Here is a 17696-nt window from a genome sequence, read left to right as displayed (position 1 = left end):
CTGTTGTGGCCTCTCCCGTTGCGGAGCACAGGCTCCGGACGCGCAGGCTCAGCGGCCATGGCTCACGGGCCCAGCTGCTCCGCGGCATGTGGGATCTTCCTGGACCGGGGCACGAACCCGTGTCCCCTGCATCAGCAGGTGGACACTCAACCACTGCGCCACCAGGGAAGCCCTCTGGGGCTTTCTTGACATTCCTCCACAGTCATGCTCCCCCACAAGCTTTTTTTTTACACTAGCTGTTCCCTCTTCCTGCTGTGCTCCTCCCCCAGATGTCCACATGGGCAACAGCCTCACCTTCTAGCCTTTGATTAAATGTCTCAACCATCTCAATGAAGCCAACCCTGGCCGTCTTTTTAAAAACTGAAGTCTGCCACCCTCTTCATTACTCCTTTTTTTTTTTCCACGCTGCTTTCCTCCTCCTGCCCCGCCCCTCCCCCGCCATGGCATGTATTACCTTCTAACATACTGTGTAATTTACACTACAATGGAAACTCCAAGAGGGCAAGACTCTTTGCTGCTTTTGTTCACCATATATCCCAAGCATCAGAAGCTGTGCTTAGCATATAGTAGGACTCTTAGTAAAGATCTGCCAAATGAGTGAAGAATCATAGATCTCTCTTTGACAAGGACCCAAAATGCCTTGATTGTCTTTCACTCAATTTGCTTGAGTAGGTAGGGTGATAGTGTAGGAAGAGTACTGGGCTAATGACCAGGCTCTAGCCTAGGACCATACTTGCTGTTTGTGTGACTGTGACAGTTGTATTGAGTTTATGAAAGTTTATTAAGCTATGCACTTATGATATGTACATTTTTCTCTTTTATATATACATAAATTTTAAAGTCTTCAAATATTTTATTTCCACATGTAGGTTTTTAGATTATAATTGGGATTCTACTTGCTTTTTCACAAAATAATTCATCATGAATATTTTCCCTAACATTCTTCCAGAGCATGATTTTTAATGGTTATGCAAGTACTTTGAAAAATACAAAACACCATACAGGGCTTCCTTGCTGGCGCAGTGGTCGGGAGTCCGCCTGCCGATGCAGGGGACATGGGTTCGTGCCCCGGTCCGGGAGGATCCCGCATGCGGAGCGGCTGGGCCTGTGAGCCATGGCCTCTGGGCCTGCGTGTCCGGAGCGTGTGCTCCGTGGCAGGAGAGGCCGCAGCAGTGAGAGGCCTGCGTACCACAAAAAAACCAAAAAAAAACACCATACCATGTGCCATGGTGATATGTTATTCCTTCTTTAAGAAATTGAAAGTTTGTTTTGAAGTATTTTGATTTCTTCCCTTTTTCTACAGGGGACATGGTCTCAGAGTACCGAGAACCTTTGATCCACACCTTCCTGAGGGGAGCAAGAGATCCAGATAGTGCTCACAGGGCCAGCAGCTTATCCAATCTTGGAGAACTGTGCCAGAGGTTGGACTTCATGCTGGGCTCTGTGGTTCATGAGGTACTGCATGTTGATTCCTTTCTCTGAAGTTTGTTTTTACTTGAACCTATTATATAGCTCAGCACTGGGAGTTAGGAGACCTGTGTTCTTTTTCTAGATCTGGTAAGTCATTTAACCTCCCTCAGCCTCGCTAGTCTCATATGTATATTGAAAGTTGATTTAGTAGGAATTTTTAAATTGCAAGTGACAGGAAGTCATCTTAACCTACTTTAAGCCATAAAAGGGGATTTATTATAAAGAGTCCAAGGAAACATAACCGAATTGAAGAAGCTTTGAGCAAGTGCAAGCAGAAGTTTACCCTAGTTTTCTGGGCCATCTGTGAGTCTCATCTCTGTTTACAGAAAACTCTCAGGCAAATACATACTCTAATTGGCCCTCTTCGGTTGGAAGTGCCTTGTATTCAGGGAGACAGGGTCTTATCAGAAAAGAGTAATTAAGTTCCATGTTTTGTTCACCGCTTTATACCCAGTGCCTGGTACTGTAGGTAGTAGGTAAAGGATAAATGAGCAGCCAGAATAATAGCCATACAAGATGTTGGCACTGGACACGTCTCCAGTGTTTAGAGTTTAAGATTTAAACTGGTTTTAGAGTTTAAGATTTAGTGAAAGGTACATTGCACTGTTGTCCTCTATGAATATCTTTCTTTAGCCTCTTAAGATTTATCTTTGCCCTTGTGTTTACTTAGTCATCAATATATGAACATATGTCTCAAGTACATACTATGTACTAGACACTCTGCTACTTAAAGATGATGATGGGCAAAAGAAGACTAGTTAATATGCTGCCAGGTGTCTTTTTACTCAGTGGGCTTCACCATCTTAAATCTTTAAGGAAGAAGATGGCTTATAAATTATAAATACGTAAATAAAATACAGTTTATATTACCTTATTATTTATGAGAGACTAGATTTTTCATATATGCACATAAGTTTACAAGATCAAAAACTTAGTAACTTTGTAATACTGGCTTCTTTCACATTATTCAGTATCCTAGGGCTGACCATGTTGAACATCAAATCTTAAGAAATATCTACTGAGAAGGAATTTTCTTCAGTGTTTGGTGATTGTGTCTTATCAACAAGCAGAGAAACATGCTCATGGATGTATACATATGCTTGAATGTATGGTATTTCCTGACTCCTGAGCTTTATATGCTTAGTTTAATTGATTATAAAGGCTACTTATCGTTAAATTTCAACTTAGGACTTTTAGGAAAGTTATACATAGTTGTTTCCTCTTTTTTAAAAAATATTTATTTATTTATTTTTGGCTGCGTTGGGTCTTCGTTGCTGCGTGCAGGTTTTCTCTAGATGTGGCCAGCGGGGGCTACTCTTCGTTGCGGTGCGCGGGCTTCTCACTGTGGTGGCTTCTCTTGTTGTGGAGCACGGGCTCTAGGTGCACGGGCTTCAGTAGTTGTGGCTTGCGGGCTCTGCAGCACAGGCTCAGTAATCGTGGCACTCGAGCTTAGTTGCTCTGCGGCATGTGGGATCTTCCTGGACCAGGGCTCAAACCCATGTCCCCTGCACTGGCAGGCGGATTCTTAACCACTGCACCACCAGGGAAGTCCTCTTCTCCTTTAACTCTAACTCGAGGGACACAGCCCTATGCCTAACTTTCTGTATCTGTTTTTAATAACTTAGAAACAATGATTACTACCAACTTAAAACCTTTCAGTGCTCTATTATGCATGAACCATTGGGCGCCTGATTTTTATTTGTTTTGGATGGCACTTTGCAAATCTCTTTTTCTTTAGTGTATTAACTTGTAACACTTAAGGACTCTGCAGGTCTATTTGGTTATAGCAGCTAAAGATTTCAGTCTGTTATAAATAATCTGGGTCAAATTTTGAAATGGTTCCCACATTTTTTTTCTCTGTTTATTTGATCTGTTCACATGACTCAACCCAAAGTGAACCATAAACCATGAACTGAAACAAACTCATGGACCATGATCTGAACCAAACCCAAATATTATTATTCTTAATAACAGAGATAGAATTCACATACTATACAATTCACCCACTTAAAGGGTATAATTCAGTGGTTTTTAGTGTATTCACGAAGTTGAGTAAGCATCCCCCAGTTTTTTTAAACATGGCCATGAGCTGAATAAAAATTTCCCCCAGATCTCCAAGTGAATCAGCTCAGATTTGACAGTATCCCATACATTTTCTAAAGCCAGTGAACTCAAACTGTGCCTGACATCATGATCTTCTCTGAACCCAAAAACTGAGACCGTATTTCTTTTTGAGTTCCTAGATCTTCTTTCCTTTCTCTCTCTTAAGGAGACTGTTGCATGCTGGTGGCATATGATTTCCTGTTGAAAGTGTTGGAAAAATTTCTTGGTTTGGTTAATTAGAAAGATTGAGCTAAAGCAGATTTTGTAACATTTAAGAAGTATCATCTTTCTGGAGACCACCCGACCTGTTGAAAGAGAACCAAATTTCCAAGCACACTTGGGGATGGGAATAAATTAGGCCCTGTCCCACCACCCACTTACCTGTGTTCACTTGGTCAGATGACGTAGACTCTGGGCTTGGTTTCCTGACCTAGAAAATGGGATTAAAATATCTATAATGCAGGATTGTTACAAGGATGTAGGGATAATGTATATGAGTAATACAGTGATTTATTTAACAGTTGTTACTGAGTGCCTACTATATGCCAAGCAGCATTCTGGACACCTACAACATATCATTCTTCAAAATGGGCAGTGATTCCCATCGGCATGGAGCTTACGTTCTAGGGAGAGGAGACAGACAGTAAATGATATAAAATATATAGTATGGTAGACAATGATAAGTTCTGTGGAAAATAAGAAAAAGTAGAGCAAGTAAGGGTGACCAGGATTATAGCATTAGGTGGAGGGGAGGTTGCAGTCTAAATGGGGTAGTCAAGGTAAGCCCCATTGAGAAGGTGATTTTTGAGTGAAGAAATTTTACTTTTCTGTATTAAGATTTTTCTTTAAGGAGCATTTTGGTCATTTGAAGGGAGCTGACAATGACAGTGATGAGGATGGACAGCAAGGAGATGAGAACAGGGGTAACCAGTGTCCTTCAAATGTCCTCAGTCGTACATTTACCAAACACCTGCAGTGTTCCAGGCCCCTTTGTTACAGGCCAGGAATACAAAACCCGAAAGATACTACCTTGTCTTCTGGGCATGGGCCACCTGTGGAAGATACAAACAGCAATGATTACAGTTACAGTCCAGTTAATTGTGCTAGGTGCTATGGGAGCACATTTTAGGAGCCCCTCAGTCAGGTTTGGGTGTTGTCAAAGATGTGCTGGAGGAAGAGACACTTAGAGCTGAATCTGGAGAACAGGTAGAAATTAGGTAGCCCAAAAAAGCAGAGGCGAGCATTTCAGCAGAGGGAGCAGCTTGTGCAAAGGCACTGTGGTGTGGGACAGCCTGACATGTTTGACGAACTATAGGAAGATCCAAAAGGTTAGAGTGGAGGGGTGGGGCGAGCGGTTCACTGGTAGCAGGTCTGAAACGAGACCAGGCAGAGACTACATGATGAAGGGCCTTGTTAGCTTTACAACATTCTGGCTCACAGCGAGAATTGAGCATTGCTTATTAAGCCCTCAGAAATGAAGTATGAATAGGTAGTAGACTCTTTGCTTACCATAGGTGCTAACACAAAGAGAGAATCCTTCCTTTTGTTTCAACCTTAGAATTGAATGTGAGGAGCTGCTGCCCTGGGGGCACCTGTCAGGCAAACCCCTTGTCCAGTGACCCTGCCCCACTTCTAGAGACCTGGACACTCTGTAACATCAATCCCAGGAGTGTTTATTATCTTTAATAATTGTGAGCACAGCAAGGACAGAACCAGTCTTTATTTACCTTTGTATACCGCCTAGCGCCAAACACAGCATTTGGCATATAGTAGGTACTCAGTATGTGTTTACTGATTAATTTTGAAGGAAGAGGAAGATAAGGCTTACTTGGGAAGACAAGTTCCTACATGTTTTAAAAATAGTAATTGGGACTTCCCTAGCAGTCCACTCCACGCTTCCACTACAGGGGGCATGGGTTCGATCCCTAGTCCGGGAACTAAGATCCTGCATGCTGCGTGATGCGGCCAAAAAAAAAATAGTAACCGTAGCAAGCACTTAACACTCTTCTTAGTGCCTTATGTAAGTCAGCTGATCCAATCCTCAAAGAGGAAACTGAGGCACAGAGAAATTAAATCAGTTGCCAAGTTCATGATTATTGGAAGTGGCAAAGTTGGGATTTGAATGTAGGCAGTTGGTTCCTGTATCTGTGCGCTTAACCACTCCTCTATATTGTCTCTCAATAAATGTTTCAATTCATTTATAAGATTACTTTTGTGCCCTTGAAAAAGAAGGGAGTTGCCATGTGAGAAAAGCTACTGACAGGAAGGGTCATGTAGCTCTGTTGTAATAGCACTTGCTTTTGGCAGTGAAACTTCAGAAGACAATATATTCCCACTGATCTGAAAAACCACGTGTTTCCGTCCCACATAATTTCTGTCTCTTCTTTTTAGATGTTCCTTCTTATGTAGCATCCAACGCTTGCCATGTCATCAGTGCCATACCAGCTGCCTTGGGTGGACTGCAAGTTTGAACATGATTGGACACCTGACAGTCTTAGTATTTCAGCCATTGAGTCCTCCTGTAGTCAGACCACTCTTGTCCATTCTCATTGAAAAAGTGGGAGATTTGGCCTGGCTTTTAAGTAATTCTTCATTCATTTGTTTTTCATTTGACAAATACTTACTGAGCACTTACTCTGTGCCAGTTATGAGACTACAACCAAGCCTTATGCTAGGTGGGGGGGATCCAGCTCTGAACACAGCAAAGTTCCTGTCCTTGTGGAGCTGACATGCTAGAGAGGAGAGTTAGGTAACAAACAAGCAAGTGTGTAAACAAGTATATACTGTGCCAGATGGAGTAAGTGTGAAGGAGATGAATCTAGTAAGGCAAGGGACATGGAGGGAGTTTGCTGTTGTATGTGAACTTGGATGGACAGGAGAAGCTTCACTGATCAGTGACTTAAGCAGAGCCATGCAGGGAGCAGGAGCTGACCCAGGCAGGTACATGGGGAGAGAGCATTCTGGGCTTCGGCTTTTACTGTGAGTGAGATGGGAAGCCAAAGCAGAGGAATGAAATGCTCTAACTTATTTCGAAAGATCATTGTGTCGTCTTCTACGACAGTTCTTTCAGTGTCTCATGAAAACTCTTGAAATGCTTGGCCCCAGTGTGTACTGGTGGAGAAGGAGCCTTAACTCTGGGGAAACTTGTCTTTGGCTGCAAACTGAAGGAATTCTTCTTCGTGTGTGTTTGTCACGTGCCAGGTATGTTAGAGGACACAGAAAAGGACCCAATCTCTGCCCCCAAGGAAATCTCAGTAGAGTGTGAAACACAGAGGAATAAATAAACAGTGGACTAGAGCGATCTCCTAGGACAAGCCCAAGGTGCTGAGGGAACACGGAGCTGGGACCCTCAGGTAAACTGTCAGGGTTTACCTGACAGCAAAAAAGTCACATTGGTCAAGTGTCAGCCAGGCAGAGAAAGAGGAGAAGTGTAACTTGCTTTGATGTAAAATTGAACAAACCAACCACCATAGGCTCTTCTGATGTGATCTGATCTGGGGGTCATACCTGTGGTTCTTGGGCATCTGAAGAAAGCTGTCCTCCCTGTTGCGTGGTCCAGACTTGGGCCCTGTCTGTGCCGTGACAGTGCTTGCTGGTAGGGAAGGAACGTAAGGGATAGGACCAACCCTTCCACAGTCTCTGTACTGGGAATTCAGGTTTTTCCTCTCTGTTGATGTCAAGATTTAATCTGTTTGGAGAGCATTATTATTGCTCTCCGATTTCTCCTTGTTCTTGTCAAGAACTGTATTGCTTAAAACCAAATCTTGATAGGCTCTTTCATCTTTATCGTTCTCCATGAAAAGTAAATATGATGTAAGCGAACCACAGCGAGAGGCCCATCCCCGGTACAGCAAATAAGGTACGCCCCAGGTGACAAGTGCAGGAGCAAGCCACTTGTAAGGTAGTGCCCAGAATTCCACGAACCCGAGCTTTGGGGTCTGATGCAGAGCTATCACCTCTGATCCACTAAATGATCTGAATTGATTACCAGATTTGCCACAATCAGTGCAGTTTCCTAAGTGACAGCTCATGCACTGAGATGAGGGCTCGGTTAGATGTCCTGGGAAACCTCAAGGAAGCAACGGAGCCACCACGGTTCTGTTCCACGTCAGGTTTTTTTTGTTTTGTTTTTTTTTAAGTCTTTATATAATTTGTTACAATATTGCTTCATTTTATGTTTTGGTTTTTTGGCCCTGAGGCATGTGGGATCCTAGCTCCCAGACCAGGAATCGAACCTGCACCCCCTGCACTGGAAGGCAAAGTCCTAACCGCTAGACCACCAGGGAAGTCCCCCATGTCAGGTAAAGCAAAGCATGCGGGAATTAGAGGCCACCCTGCCTTTGCTGGTAAAGTTTCTTAGTTTACAAAATAGAAGGACAGATGGTCTAGTTTCCAACAAGTCAGCAGACTGAATTTTAGCAGGAGATTTTAGGGAAAGGGATGAAGGTGCAGCTGGAAAGTTGAAATCATGCTTTCTTGATACCTCAATTCTGCTACCTCTCTTCTGGAATTTTCCAAAGTTGGTTTTTGGTACTCTTGCCATCTGTTTTATCTTTATTTATATTTCTGATTATGCTTGGTGCTTGCCAGCTGTTTGGGGAGTGATGTTTTCTGTATTTCTGTTGGCTCCTATCAAGTGTGAAATTGCTTCAACTGACCTTTAGCGTTTCCAAAGCAGTCGTCATTTTTGTCTCCGCATGGCTTTCAAAAATGGATATGATTTACATAATTTAGCCAATAAAAAGAATCCTTCCATAGTTTGGTTTACTAGAATAGGTACATGGACCCTTAGGACAGGTAACATGAAGATCCCATGGAATGGGTTTCTGCCCTTTAGTAAGACTCCAGTTCATACATTAGTAAAGACCTTACATCATCTATCTATCCGCCAAAGCTTTTAGGCGGGGGTGGAAGGCAGTGTTGAGTACGTCCTTGGGGTTGGAGGTGAGAGAGACTGGCCCTGGGGGCGACTTGTTCAGACTGGACAGATGGAAGAGAGCGGCCATGCGACCTCCCCCCTTCTGGTCTTTGACGAGGAGGCTACCCCACTGGCTTGTAGAAGAGCAACGTTACGAGTTGGTTGCGGGAGCTTGACATGAACAGAGGCTGTTCTTATCTTTCAGTGATATCTGCAAGACCATATTAAAATTCTGATGCTTTAAAAACATTTCGCACAACCAAACATTGTTCCTTTCATGGGATTTGGTCCTATGACAGAGGTGTTGAGGAAGGTCCAGGAACTCTTCTGTTCACAGGCTTCTTCCTGATTGTCCTGGATGGCTGATTGCAGGTGGACTTGGTACAATCTGGTGCATAAATCACTAAGAGCAGGAGGCCATTCCGGCTGATCTCAGTAGGGCTTGTAACAGCCAGCTCCTCCCGGTCACACCTTCAGGGTGGCACTGGCATGCAAGGACTGGCCTTGCAGGGGAAGCCCTTTTCCAGCCAGGGTGCTTCTGCCTCTCCTGATTGTGGAATAAATGCCCGACAGTCAGAGCTGGTGCTACACTGAGCCCTGAGGCAGAGGCATGGCCCGCCAGCATAGTGAGGCAGAACAGAGGTGGCAAAGCTGGACACCGGTGGGATTCCAGGCTCGGAGGCTTTTGCCCGCCAAATGTGGAAACACGGGCCCAAAACTAAACCTAGAGGGAAGCAGGCAAAAGACTTGGGGGAGTCTGAGCATTACATGGCCCTGGGCTGGCTTTCATACTTTAGTTATCAGACTGAATAAGCTAATCTTTTATGTGTCAGGAAGGACTCCACCTAGCTCTAACTTGTTTCTCTGATTTCAGCTCTTACCTCTTAAATACTAAGCCTGCAAGTGGAGGTACCTATTATATTGTTGCCTGTTTGGAGGTCACCCAAGGGACTCCTCCTAGGACTGAATTGCTTCTACTGTTAATGCCAGAAGCATGGAAGCCACTGATGACCTCGAGTCAGGGTTCCAGGTCAAAAGCAGAAGCAGCTTGCTGGGTCTTATTGAAAAACATCCCCCAAAGAGTTGAGCTTTTCTGGGATTTCCCTTCACTTGTAAGCGTCAAGTTTGTCTAATAGATGTACAACTTGATTAAATGCCAGTGCATCACAGATGCAATTATATTTAAGAACAAGCTACTTCTTCTAATCCCTTTGCCATCACTGATTAATTAGACACTTTGAACTATGCCCAACTGTTTGAAAGCTGTGAAAAATACAACCTGCATAGTTAAAATTTCTGCACAAGCCTATTTCCTCATTTGTCCCTGGATTCTTTTTTTAAACCTTTTAAAAAACCATTCTTTAAACATAATATGTATTTATACATGTTCCCAAGCACACAATCTGGCTATTTTCTTATCATGGTTAGAAAGCCTTCCACAGTTGGCCAAGATATACACTCACACAGTAAATCACATAACAGAGTATGTGAGAGACCAACTGAAATTTAGACTTACCTTCAGATTTTTGCTGTCATTGGTCACACTTTCAAAATTTTTGTTTTTACCTTTTCATTCTTGCACAAATACCTCAGAAAGGTTTGTTGCTGTTTGTTGTTGTTGTTTTCTAATGGTATCTCTTTATGGAGGTTTTAGAATATTTTTGTGTCTACCCGGATCAGGGTGGGGGCAGGATGGCTGGTACAGGATACAGAAATTTTCTCATTTTATGACATATAGTTATCAGCTATATATCTGCAAGTAAACATTTACCATGTTTTGCAAGTAATTTGTAAGTCCTTTCTGTTATAGAGCTGTCTTCTAAAGTAAATGAGCACTGAAAGACCCATTCCACAAATGAAGAATCCCAGGCAGGGAGTCTCATCAGTTGGCCCCTGGTAACTCACGTGGGTGTACACTAGAATTGTAGTGTACCAGGACGTCTGGACAGGCTAGAAGATCAGTTTGAATATTTATGTATTTCTCTATCCCTGGGCTGAAACTTTCATCAGTTGGCACATTGATATTCACGCCAGACCTTGAACTCTGAAGCCTTCTTAGCTAAATCTCCATGGTCCTCCGTCCCTAGAAGCCACTGTGTTTCAGACCATTTTTTCTTCCTTCAATTTGATGTCCCCAGAGTGGGACAAGTAACAGTTCTTCCCACTTTTGAGGAAATATTCACCTTTGACCATACCGTTATTATATACCTGTATTCCTTCCCACTCCCTAGTCTCCCTCCTGAATTCCAAACCAGATTTTGCCCCTTTCCAGAAAAGCCAGACTAAATCAAGATCTCTACCACTATATCTCTCCCTCTTCATAGAGAATGAGGAAGCAACCCACCGCTCTAAGCCAGATTGTTTGTGATGAATGTGTAGAATATGGAACACAGTTGAAAAGTTTTAGGTAATTGTGCAATCCTGATTTTTATTGACTTCTTTTTCCCTCACCCTCCTAGGTAACAACTTGTCTGATTGCTGTGGCTAAAACAGACCGTGAAGTTCAGGTGCGCAGAGCTGCTGTCCATGTGATTGTGCTGCTGCTTCGGGGACTCAGCCAGAAAGCTACTGTGGTAAGTCAGTCTCTTACCATTTGCAAATTCCCTACCTGTTTGTTCTTTATCTGTTTACCAGTCTTCCTTTCACCAGCGGAGGCCTTGAACCTTTTTCCCGGATGAATTCATGCAGATGAGTCAGTCAGCAGGGATTGTACTGTTTGCAGGAAGATTGTATTGTTTGCATCTTCAATGAGTCTCTTTTTCCTCTGTATCATATTAGGCAGACTGCACACTAACCACTGCAGAAAAACCAGGGCACAAGTTTACAGGTTGAGATTCTGGGTCCCAGCATTCCCCTCAGAGGGACAGGTTCCAGGGTGAGCTAGCTGGACTGCACCAAGCCTGCCTCTGTGGCCTGAACTTGAGTGATTTGTCTTCCTGACTCATTTCATTGTTCATACAGAATCACTAAAGGGCCTCATTTCAAATGTTTCCTTTCTAGCTGTGAGTTCAATCCATGAGATTTTAGTTGTTGCATAAATTAAACTTTTATTCCTCCTCCAAGTGGGTTTGGCTGGATTTCTCCCCAGTGTGTGGACAGTCCAGGAGGAAGGTTTATATATCCATATGTATGCTGAGAATGAGTGACCTCTAAATTAATTTTCTTCTTGATTTTAATGGAAATTCATTCCCAGTTGACTTTATAAAGAGAGTTTGCATTAATAATTCACTTCCTGGCATCCACAGTGCTCGACTGTGGCTGGCACATCAGTATTTAACTAAGTGTCATTGAAGCCATTAGAAAAGTGTTTTGTCAGACACATGGCTTTGTTCATGCTAGAATTTTGCCATATCAAGTTCCTGACACCATTTTTGTACAAGCGTTATCCCCTAGTAATTATCTAGGACTTTGGTAAGAGTGGGGGACATAGAGATCATAACTTGATATCTCAGGTACTTGTTTTAGGGTACACACTGCTCTTGTTGAGAATCTGCTGTACAAAATGGGATTAAGAAAGAGTCAGTGTTTTTTACCCACTGTCAAAATCTACAAAACTCTTGACAAATATACCATACCAAATATACCATAAGTCGTTAACAATAGGGGAAACTGGGTGAGGAGTATACAGGAATTCTCTATTGTCTTCGCAACTTTTCTGTAAATCTAAAATTATTTCAAAATTTATTTTAAAATTTGAGTTACAACACTCTTAAAATAAATCTTAGAAACTCTGTAAGTGTACACACCCTTACTCAGTAAGAGTATGTGTGTGCGTGTGTCTGTGTGTCCGTAGCAGAGCAAACTGTCTGGTTAGTAAAGTGAGAGAAGAAATAGAAAGAAACTCTATCCAGGTTTCTCACATCAGTGTGTAGCCAATGAAAGCAACACTGCTTGTCTCACCAGTACTAAAATAATTTGAGGCCATGGAAGATTTTTGCCACTTTGAAAAAGCCATGTGAATGAAAAACCTCTGTTCTCCAAACCACCTCTAGTCTGCACTCACTAGAATTTATAAATCGTGCTTACTCAGTGAATAAAGAAAAGGAAACGGGATGGGGTGAGGGTATGATTCCTCTTCCTGTCACATCCTTGAGACCAGGTGTGTTAAATCTTGTAATCGTAGGTGTGATTATAATTGGGGCACTTTAAGGAGAAGCAGAGATAACCACAAAGCTTTCAATCTAAGATTTTCTTTACTGTTCTGTTTTGCCCCCCAGGAACAGCTGAAATGAAAATGCCACCTCATTGTTGAAGTTTTGTTTTGTTTTTTTCCTTCTAATCACTATCTCTCAAACTGTGGAGTGCCAAAAGGTAATCCTAGGTTTCAGTGAATTCTCTGTTGCTCGTAGATGTGCCAACCAAGAAACTCTGTGGTTCTGGCAGCTTGAAAAGAAAGCAGAGAGCCCAGTAAGAGGTAGAGGTCCAGAAAATCAGGAGATAGATTGGGATCAGAGAGGGGGAAGACATTACCACCCCCAAATGATGAGGTAGCTTTTACCTCTTTCCCATTTGCAGATAGCCAGAATATCCACATTGGAGGGAAATACAGCATTCACTTTCTTATTGAAACACTTATTTTCTCTGCTTAGCCTTGTTTTGGCCTTATGATCATATCTGTTTATTCACTGATTCCCAAGTATAGCCTGAAGCCAGAAGGGAACCCCCTTTAAGCTCATTCTACCTTACCTTTGCTGAAAATTGAATTTATGAGGAACACCCAGGAGAAGGAGGTATGTTTAGACCTGTACTTTCTGTTGGCCTCAGAGTTAAGAACAGCCCTCCTCATCGTGGAGGAGATGAGCTGGGCGGCAGCATGAGAAAATTGTGCCTAACTATCCAGCTTTTCCCAAGTTAAGTCTTTGCAAGGTGACTTGTTCATTCTAAGAACTGTAAATGTTTAGAACATCCATATTCCTAAATTCATTCCAAAGACAATAATGAATAACTGGGACAGTAATGACTGAGCAACAGCCTACCAGACTGGCCCTCGTTCAGATAACAACTATGAACTCTGGACATAATATAGTAAGTAGTTAGCCGAGGACACTAAAGAGTGGTCAGAAGCAGGCAGATTCTCATGGAGTGTCCATGTTTAGAGAAGAGGTGCTGTATAGAGTAAGTTCCCATTTTCTTGGCTTTCAGCCTAGGGGCAGGTAATGTCTAGGGAGGCGTGCAGTGCATTAGGGGTACTGGTGGAGAAATCACAGTCTTTTTGGGCTGGGGAACCAGAAGACTGAATCTGGGGGAACCACAGCTACAGGAGAGAAAGGGGGCATCCTGGAAGGGAAAGATCCAGAGAGAGGATTCCTAAATTCTGTGTGCCCACATCTCTGGCTGACCCCTAAAGCAAGCAAGATAATTACCTGATTTTTAAAAAAAGAAAAAAATGCACTAATTGGAGAACAGGGTCCAGTCTCCATAACGTAACATTCATAATGTCCAGGATACAACCCAAAATGCTCAATATATAAAACCCCAGGAAAATGGAACATATTCCCACTAGAAAAGAAAATTAACTGAGACCAACCCCAAGATAATCCTGATGTTAGAATTATCAGGCAAGGAATTTGATGCAGCTATTGTAATTATCCTCAGGGAAGTAACAGAAAAATATGCCTGCAGTTAAATAAAAGATAGGAAATCTCACAATTTTTTTTAAAAAGCCATATTGGGGCTTCCCTGGTGGCGCAGTGGTTGAGAGTCTGCCTGCCGATGCAGGGGACACGGGTTCGTGCCCTGGTCTGGGAGGATCCCATATGCCGCGGAGTGGCTGGGCATGTGAGCCATGGCCGCTGGGCCTGCACGTCCGGAGCCTGTGCTCTGCAGTGGGAGAGGCCCACGTACCGCAAAAAGAAAAAAAGCCATATTGAAGTTCTAGAACCAAAACTATAATATCTGAGTTTTTTAAAAAATAATTTGATGGAATTAAAAGCAGAATGGAGGTAACCAAGGAAAGAATAAGTGAATTTGCAGGTAGAGCAATAGAAATTATCCAGTGTGGAGAACAGAAAGAAAAGAAAAATATATGTTTTTTTAATTTCACTGAAGTATAGTTGATTCACAATGTTAATTTCTTCTGTACAGCAAAGTGACTCCGTTTTTAAAAAAAAAAAAAATATATATATATATATACACATACATGTGTGTGTGTGTGTGTGTGTGTGTGTGTGTGTGTGTGTGTGTATTTTCAATTATGGTTTGTCACAGAATATTGAATATAGTTCCCTGTGCTATACAGTATGATCCTATTGTTTGTCCATCCTATATATAATAGTTTGCCTCTGCTGATCCCAGACTCCCATTCCTTCCCTCCCCTACCCCACCTCCCTGTTGGCAACCACAAGTCTATTCTCTGTATCTGTGAGTCTGTTTTTGTTTGGTAGATATGTTGATTTGTATCATATTTTAGATTCCACATAGAAGTGCTATCATATGGTATTTGCCTTTCTCTTTCTGACTTCACTTCACTTAGTATGATAATCTCTAGGTCCATCCATGTTGCTGCAAATGGCATTATTTCATTCTTTTTGATGGCAGAGTAATATTCCAGTGTATATATACCCCATATCTTCTTTATCCATTCATCTGTTGATGGAGATTTAGGTTGTTGCCATGTCTTGGTTATTGTAGATAGTGCTTCTATGAACATAGGGGTGCCTGTATCTTTGTGAATTATAGTTTTGTCTGGATATATGCCCAGGAGTGGGATTGCTGGATCATATGGCAACTCTATTTTTAGTTTTTGGAGGAACCTCCATACTGGTTTTCCATAGTGGCTGCACCAATTTACATTCCCACCAACAGTATAAGAGGGTTCTCTTTTCTCCACACTCTCTCCAGCGTGTGTTATTTGTAGGCTTTTTAATGATGGCCATTCTGACTGGTGTGAGGTGGTACCTCACTGTAGTTTTGATTTTGAAGAAAAAGATTTTTGAATGAGTGATTTGGTGTGGCCAGAGGCTCTCAGAATCCTAACCTGATATTTCCCTTAGGAGCAGTGGTTCAGTATCCATTAATTCAGTGTTCATACAACTTTGTAGAACACAACTACCACAAATAATGAGAATCAACTGTATGTACAATGGGAAAAAAAAATTGATTATCTTAAGAATGAGTGATTTGGGGTTGACCAGTTCTAGATTTATTTAGGTAATTACTACCACAGTCCTCTGCATAGTTTACTGAAAGTTGACTTCTTAGAAGAACTGTGAAATACTGGAGAACTTGACACAAGGTTTTGTAGTGACTAAGTATTGTGACGTTTTAATACTGAAACTTTCTCCCTTGCTTTTTTTTTTTTTTAATTAAAAAATATTTTTTTTCTCTTTTGGCTGCGTTGGGTCTTCGTTGCTGCATGCAGGCTTTCTCTAGTTGCCTTGAGCGGGAGCTACTTTTCGTTGCGGTGCGTGGGCTTCTCATTGCTGTGGCCTGCCTTGTGGCAGAGCACTGGCTCTAGGCGCCCAGCCTTCAGTAGTTGTGGCACGTGGGCTCAGTAGTTGTGGCTCATGGGCTCTAGAGCGCAGGCTCAGTAGCCGTGGCGCACGGGCTTAAGTTAATCCGCGGCATGTGGAATCTTCCCGGACCAGGTCTCAAACCGGTGTCTCCGGCATTGTCAGGCAGATTCTCAACTACTGCGCCACCAGGGAAGTGCCTAATCCCTAATTTTAAATGACAAAAGAATAATCTATTCTTTGCTCTGTCTAGTGAGAGTTAAATAGTAGGCTTTAGAATTCGTTCCTTCAAGATGACAACCAACCCTAACACCATTTCATATCTTCAAAAATAAGCAAAACCTGGAAGCATCTTCAGGGGGAAGAGTTTGGGATTAATTATTAATTGATGGCTGAATCAGGTTCACAGCCAAATCCAGGCCTCCACCCAGGAATGGTTTTTAATTCCTTCTTTCGAGTCCAATGTTGGACTCTGTTGATAGAAGCCTATTCTTAGTAACATTAGGAATAGTGGTTTCAGTAACTTTTGTGCAGTTCGAAATTACTCTCCTACTTCTTTGTGAGAGAGAAAGCAAACTGTGGCTAAAAAGAAAATAGTTTGTGTATGATGTTATGCTTGTTTAATGACAGCAGTTACACATGGTCCGTACAAAAAGATTAGTGCATGCGTCCTGGGTTCACCTTGTGCTTGTCTGTCCAGACCGAGAACTAGGACCTGAGGGAAGATGTGACACTTAATCTCTGACACAGCACAAGCAGCAAGTTATAAGGGAAGGGACAGACTGAATGGAAAGTTTCCTTCCTTTGGCTTTGTTTTATCCTGAAAGTTATTTCTGTTTTACTTCCTTTTTTTTTTTTTTTTTTTGCGGTACACACGCAGGCCTCTCACTGTCGCGGCCTCACCCATTGCGGAGCACAGGCTCCGGACGCACAGGCCCAGCGGCCATGGCTCACGGGCCCAGCCGCTCCGCGGCATGTGGGATCCTCCCAGACTAGGGCACGAACCCGTGTCCCCTGCGTCGGCAGGCAGACTCCCAACCACTGCGCCACCAGGGAAGCCCCTGAAAGTTATTTTGAGAGCGTTTGTTGTGGGTTTTTTTGTGTGTGTGTGCTATGGATATAGTTAAATGAGCCCAGTTTCCTTCCCCGAGATAGTTCCACAGACACTGCTCCTTTTAACAGATCTAAGGCTCCACGTGAGGAGCAAATGAAAAGAACATTTATATTAAAATGGCTGGGATCCAGGTAATAATTACTCCTCTTGTAAACTTTGAAAAAGTGCTTGGGAGAGTCATTTCAGACCGAAATTAAGGAGCATCGCTCCTTCCTGGGAGCATAAGGCTATGGCCAGTTGACAAGGGCAGCAGTTCTGTTGGTCATCCACTACTGTCCCAGGCTTGGGTGTTTAAACATTGATAGTATTGATAAATGGCATTTAATGAGAATTTAGCATTTTTGGACATTGTTTACAATGCCGTAGAGACAGAGGCGTAGAGGGATTTTAAAATATATTGTAAGTTTATAAAATGTTTCTTCCCCTACAGACACTTCCCTCTGACTCACTCTTAAGACATTCTCCTTGCTGTTGCTGCATTTCAATCTTAGAAGAAAAAATCCTCTTAGGCCCCATATCAGTTTCCTAGGGCTGCTGTAACAAAGTACCACAAATCGGGTGCTTAAAACAACAAATATTTACTTACAGTTCTGGAGGCCAGAAGTCCCAAATCAAGGTGGGCCATGCTCCCTCTGAAGCC

The 17696-nt window shown here is 42.6% G+C and overlaps 1 protein-coding gene across 1 annotated transcript in view; it reads left to right on the top strand.

Moving 5' to 3' along the window:
- TANGO6 (transport and golgi organization 6 homolog) overlaps positions 1-17696 on the top strand; it is a 188581-nt gene that overhangs the window by 144425 nt on the left and 26460 nt on the right. Inside the window, exons 16-17 of the mRNA XM_007449938.1 lie at positions 1304-1455; positions 10951-11064. Of these exons, the coding sequence (XP_007450000.1) occupies positions 1304-1455; positions 10951-11064 (266 nt within the window). The remainder of the gene's footprint in view (positions 1-1303; positions 1456-10950; positions 11065-17696) is intronic.

Source organism: Lipotes vexillifer, unplaced genomic scaffold (genome assembly GCF_000442215.2).
Source record: "Lipotes vexillifer unplaced genomic scaffold, Lipotes_vexillifer_v1.1 scaffold1235, whole genome shotgun sequence".
Taxonomy (NCBI): domain Eukaryota; kingdom Metazoa; phylum Chordata; class Mammalia; order Artiodactyla; family Lipotidae; genus Lipotes; species Lipotes vexillifer.
This window is presented reverse-complemented; position numbering and strand designations above follow the sequence as displayed.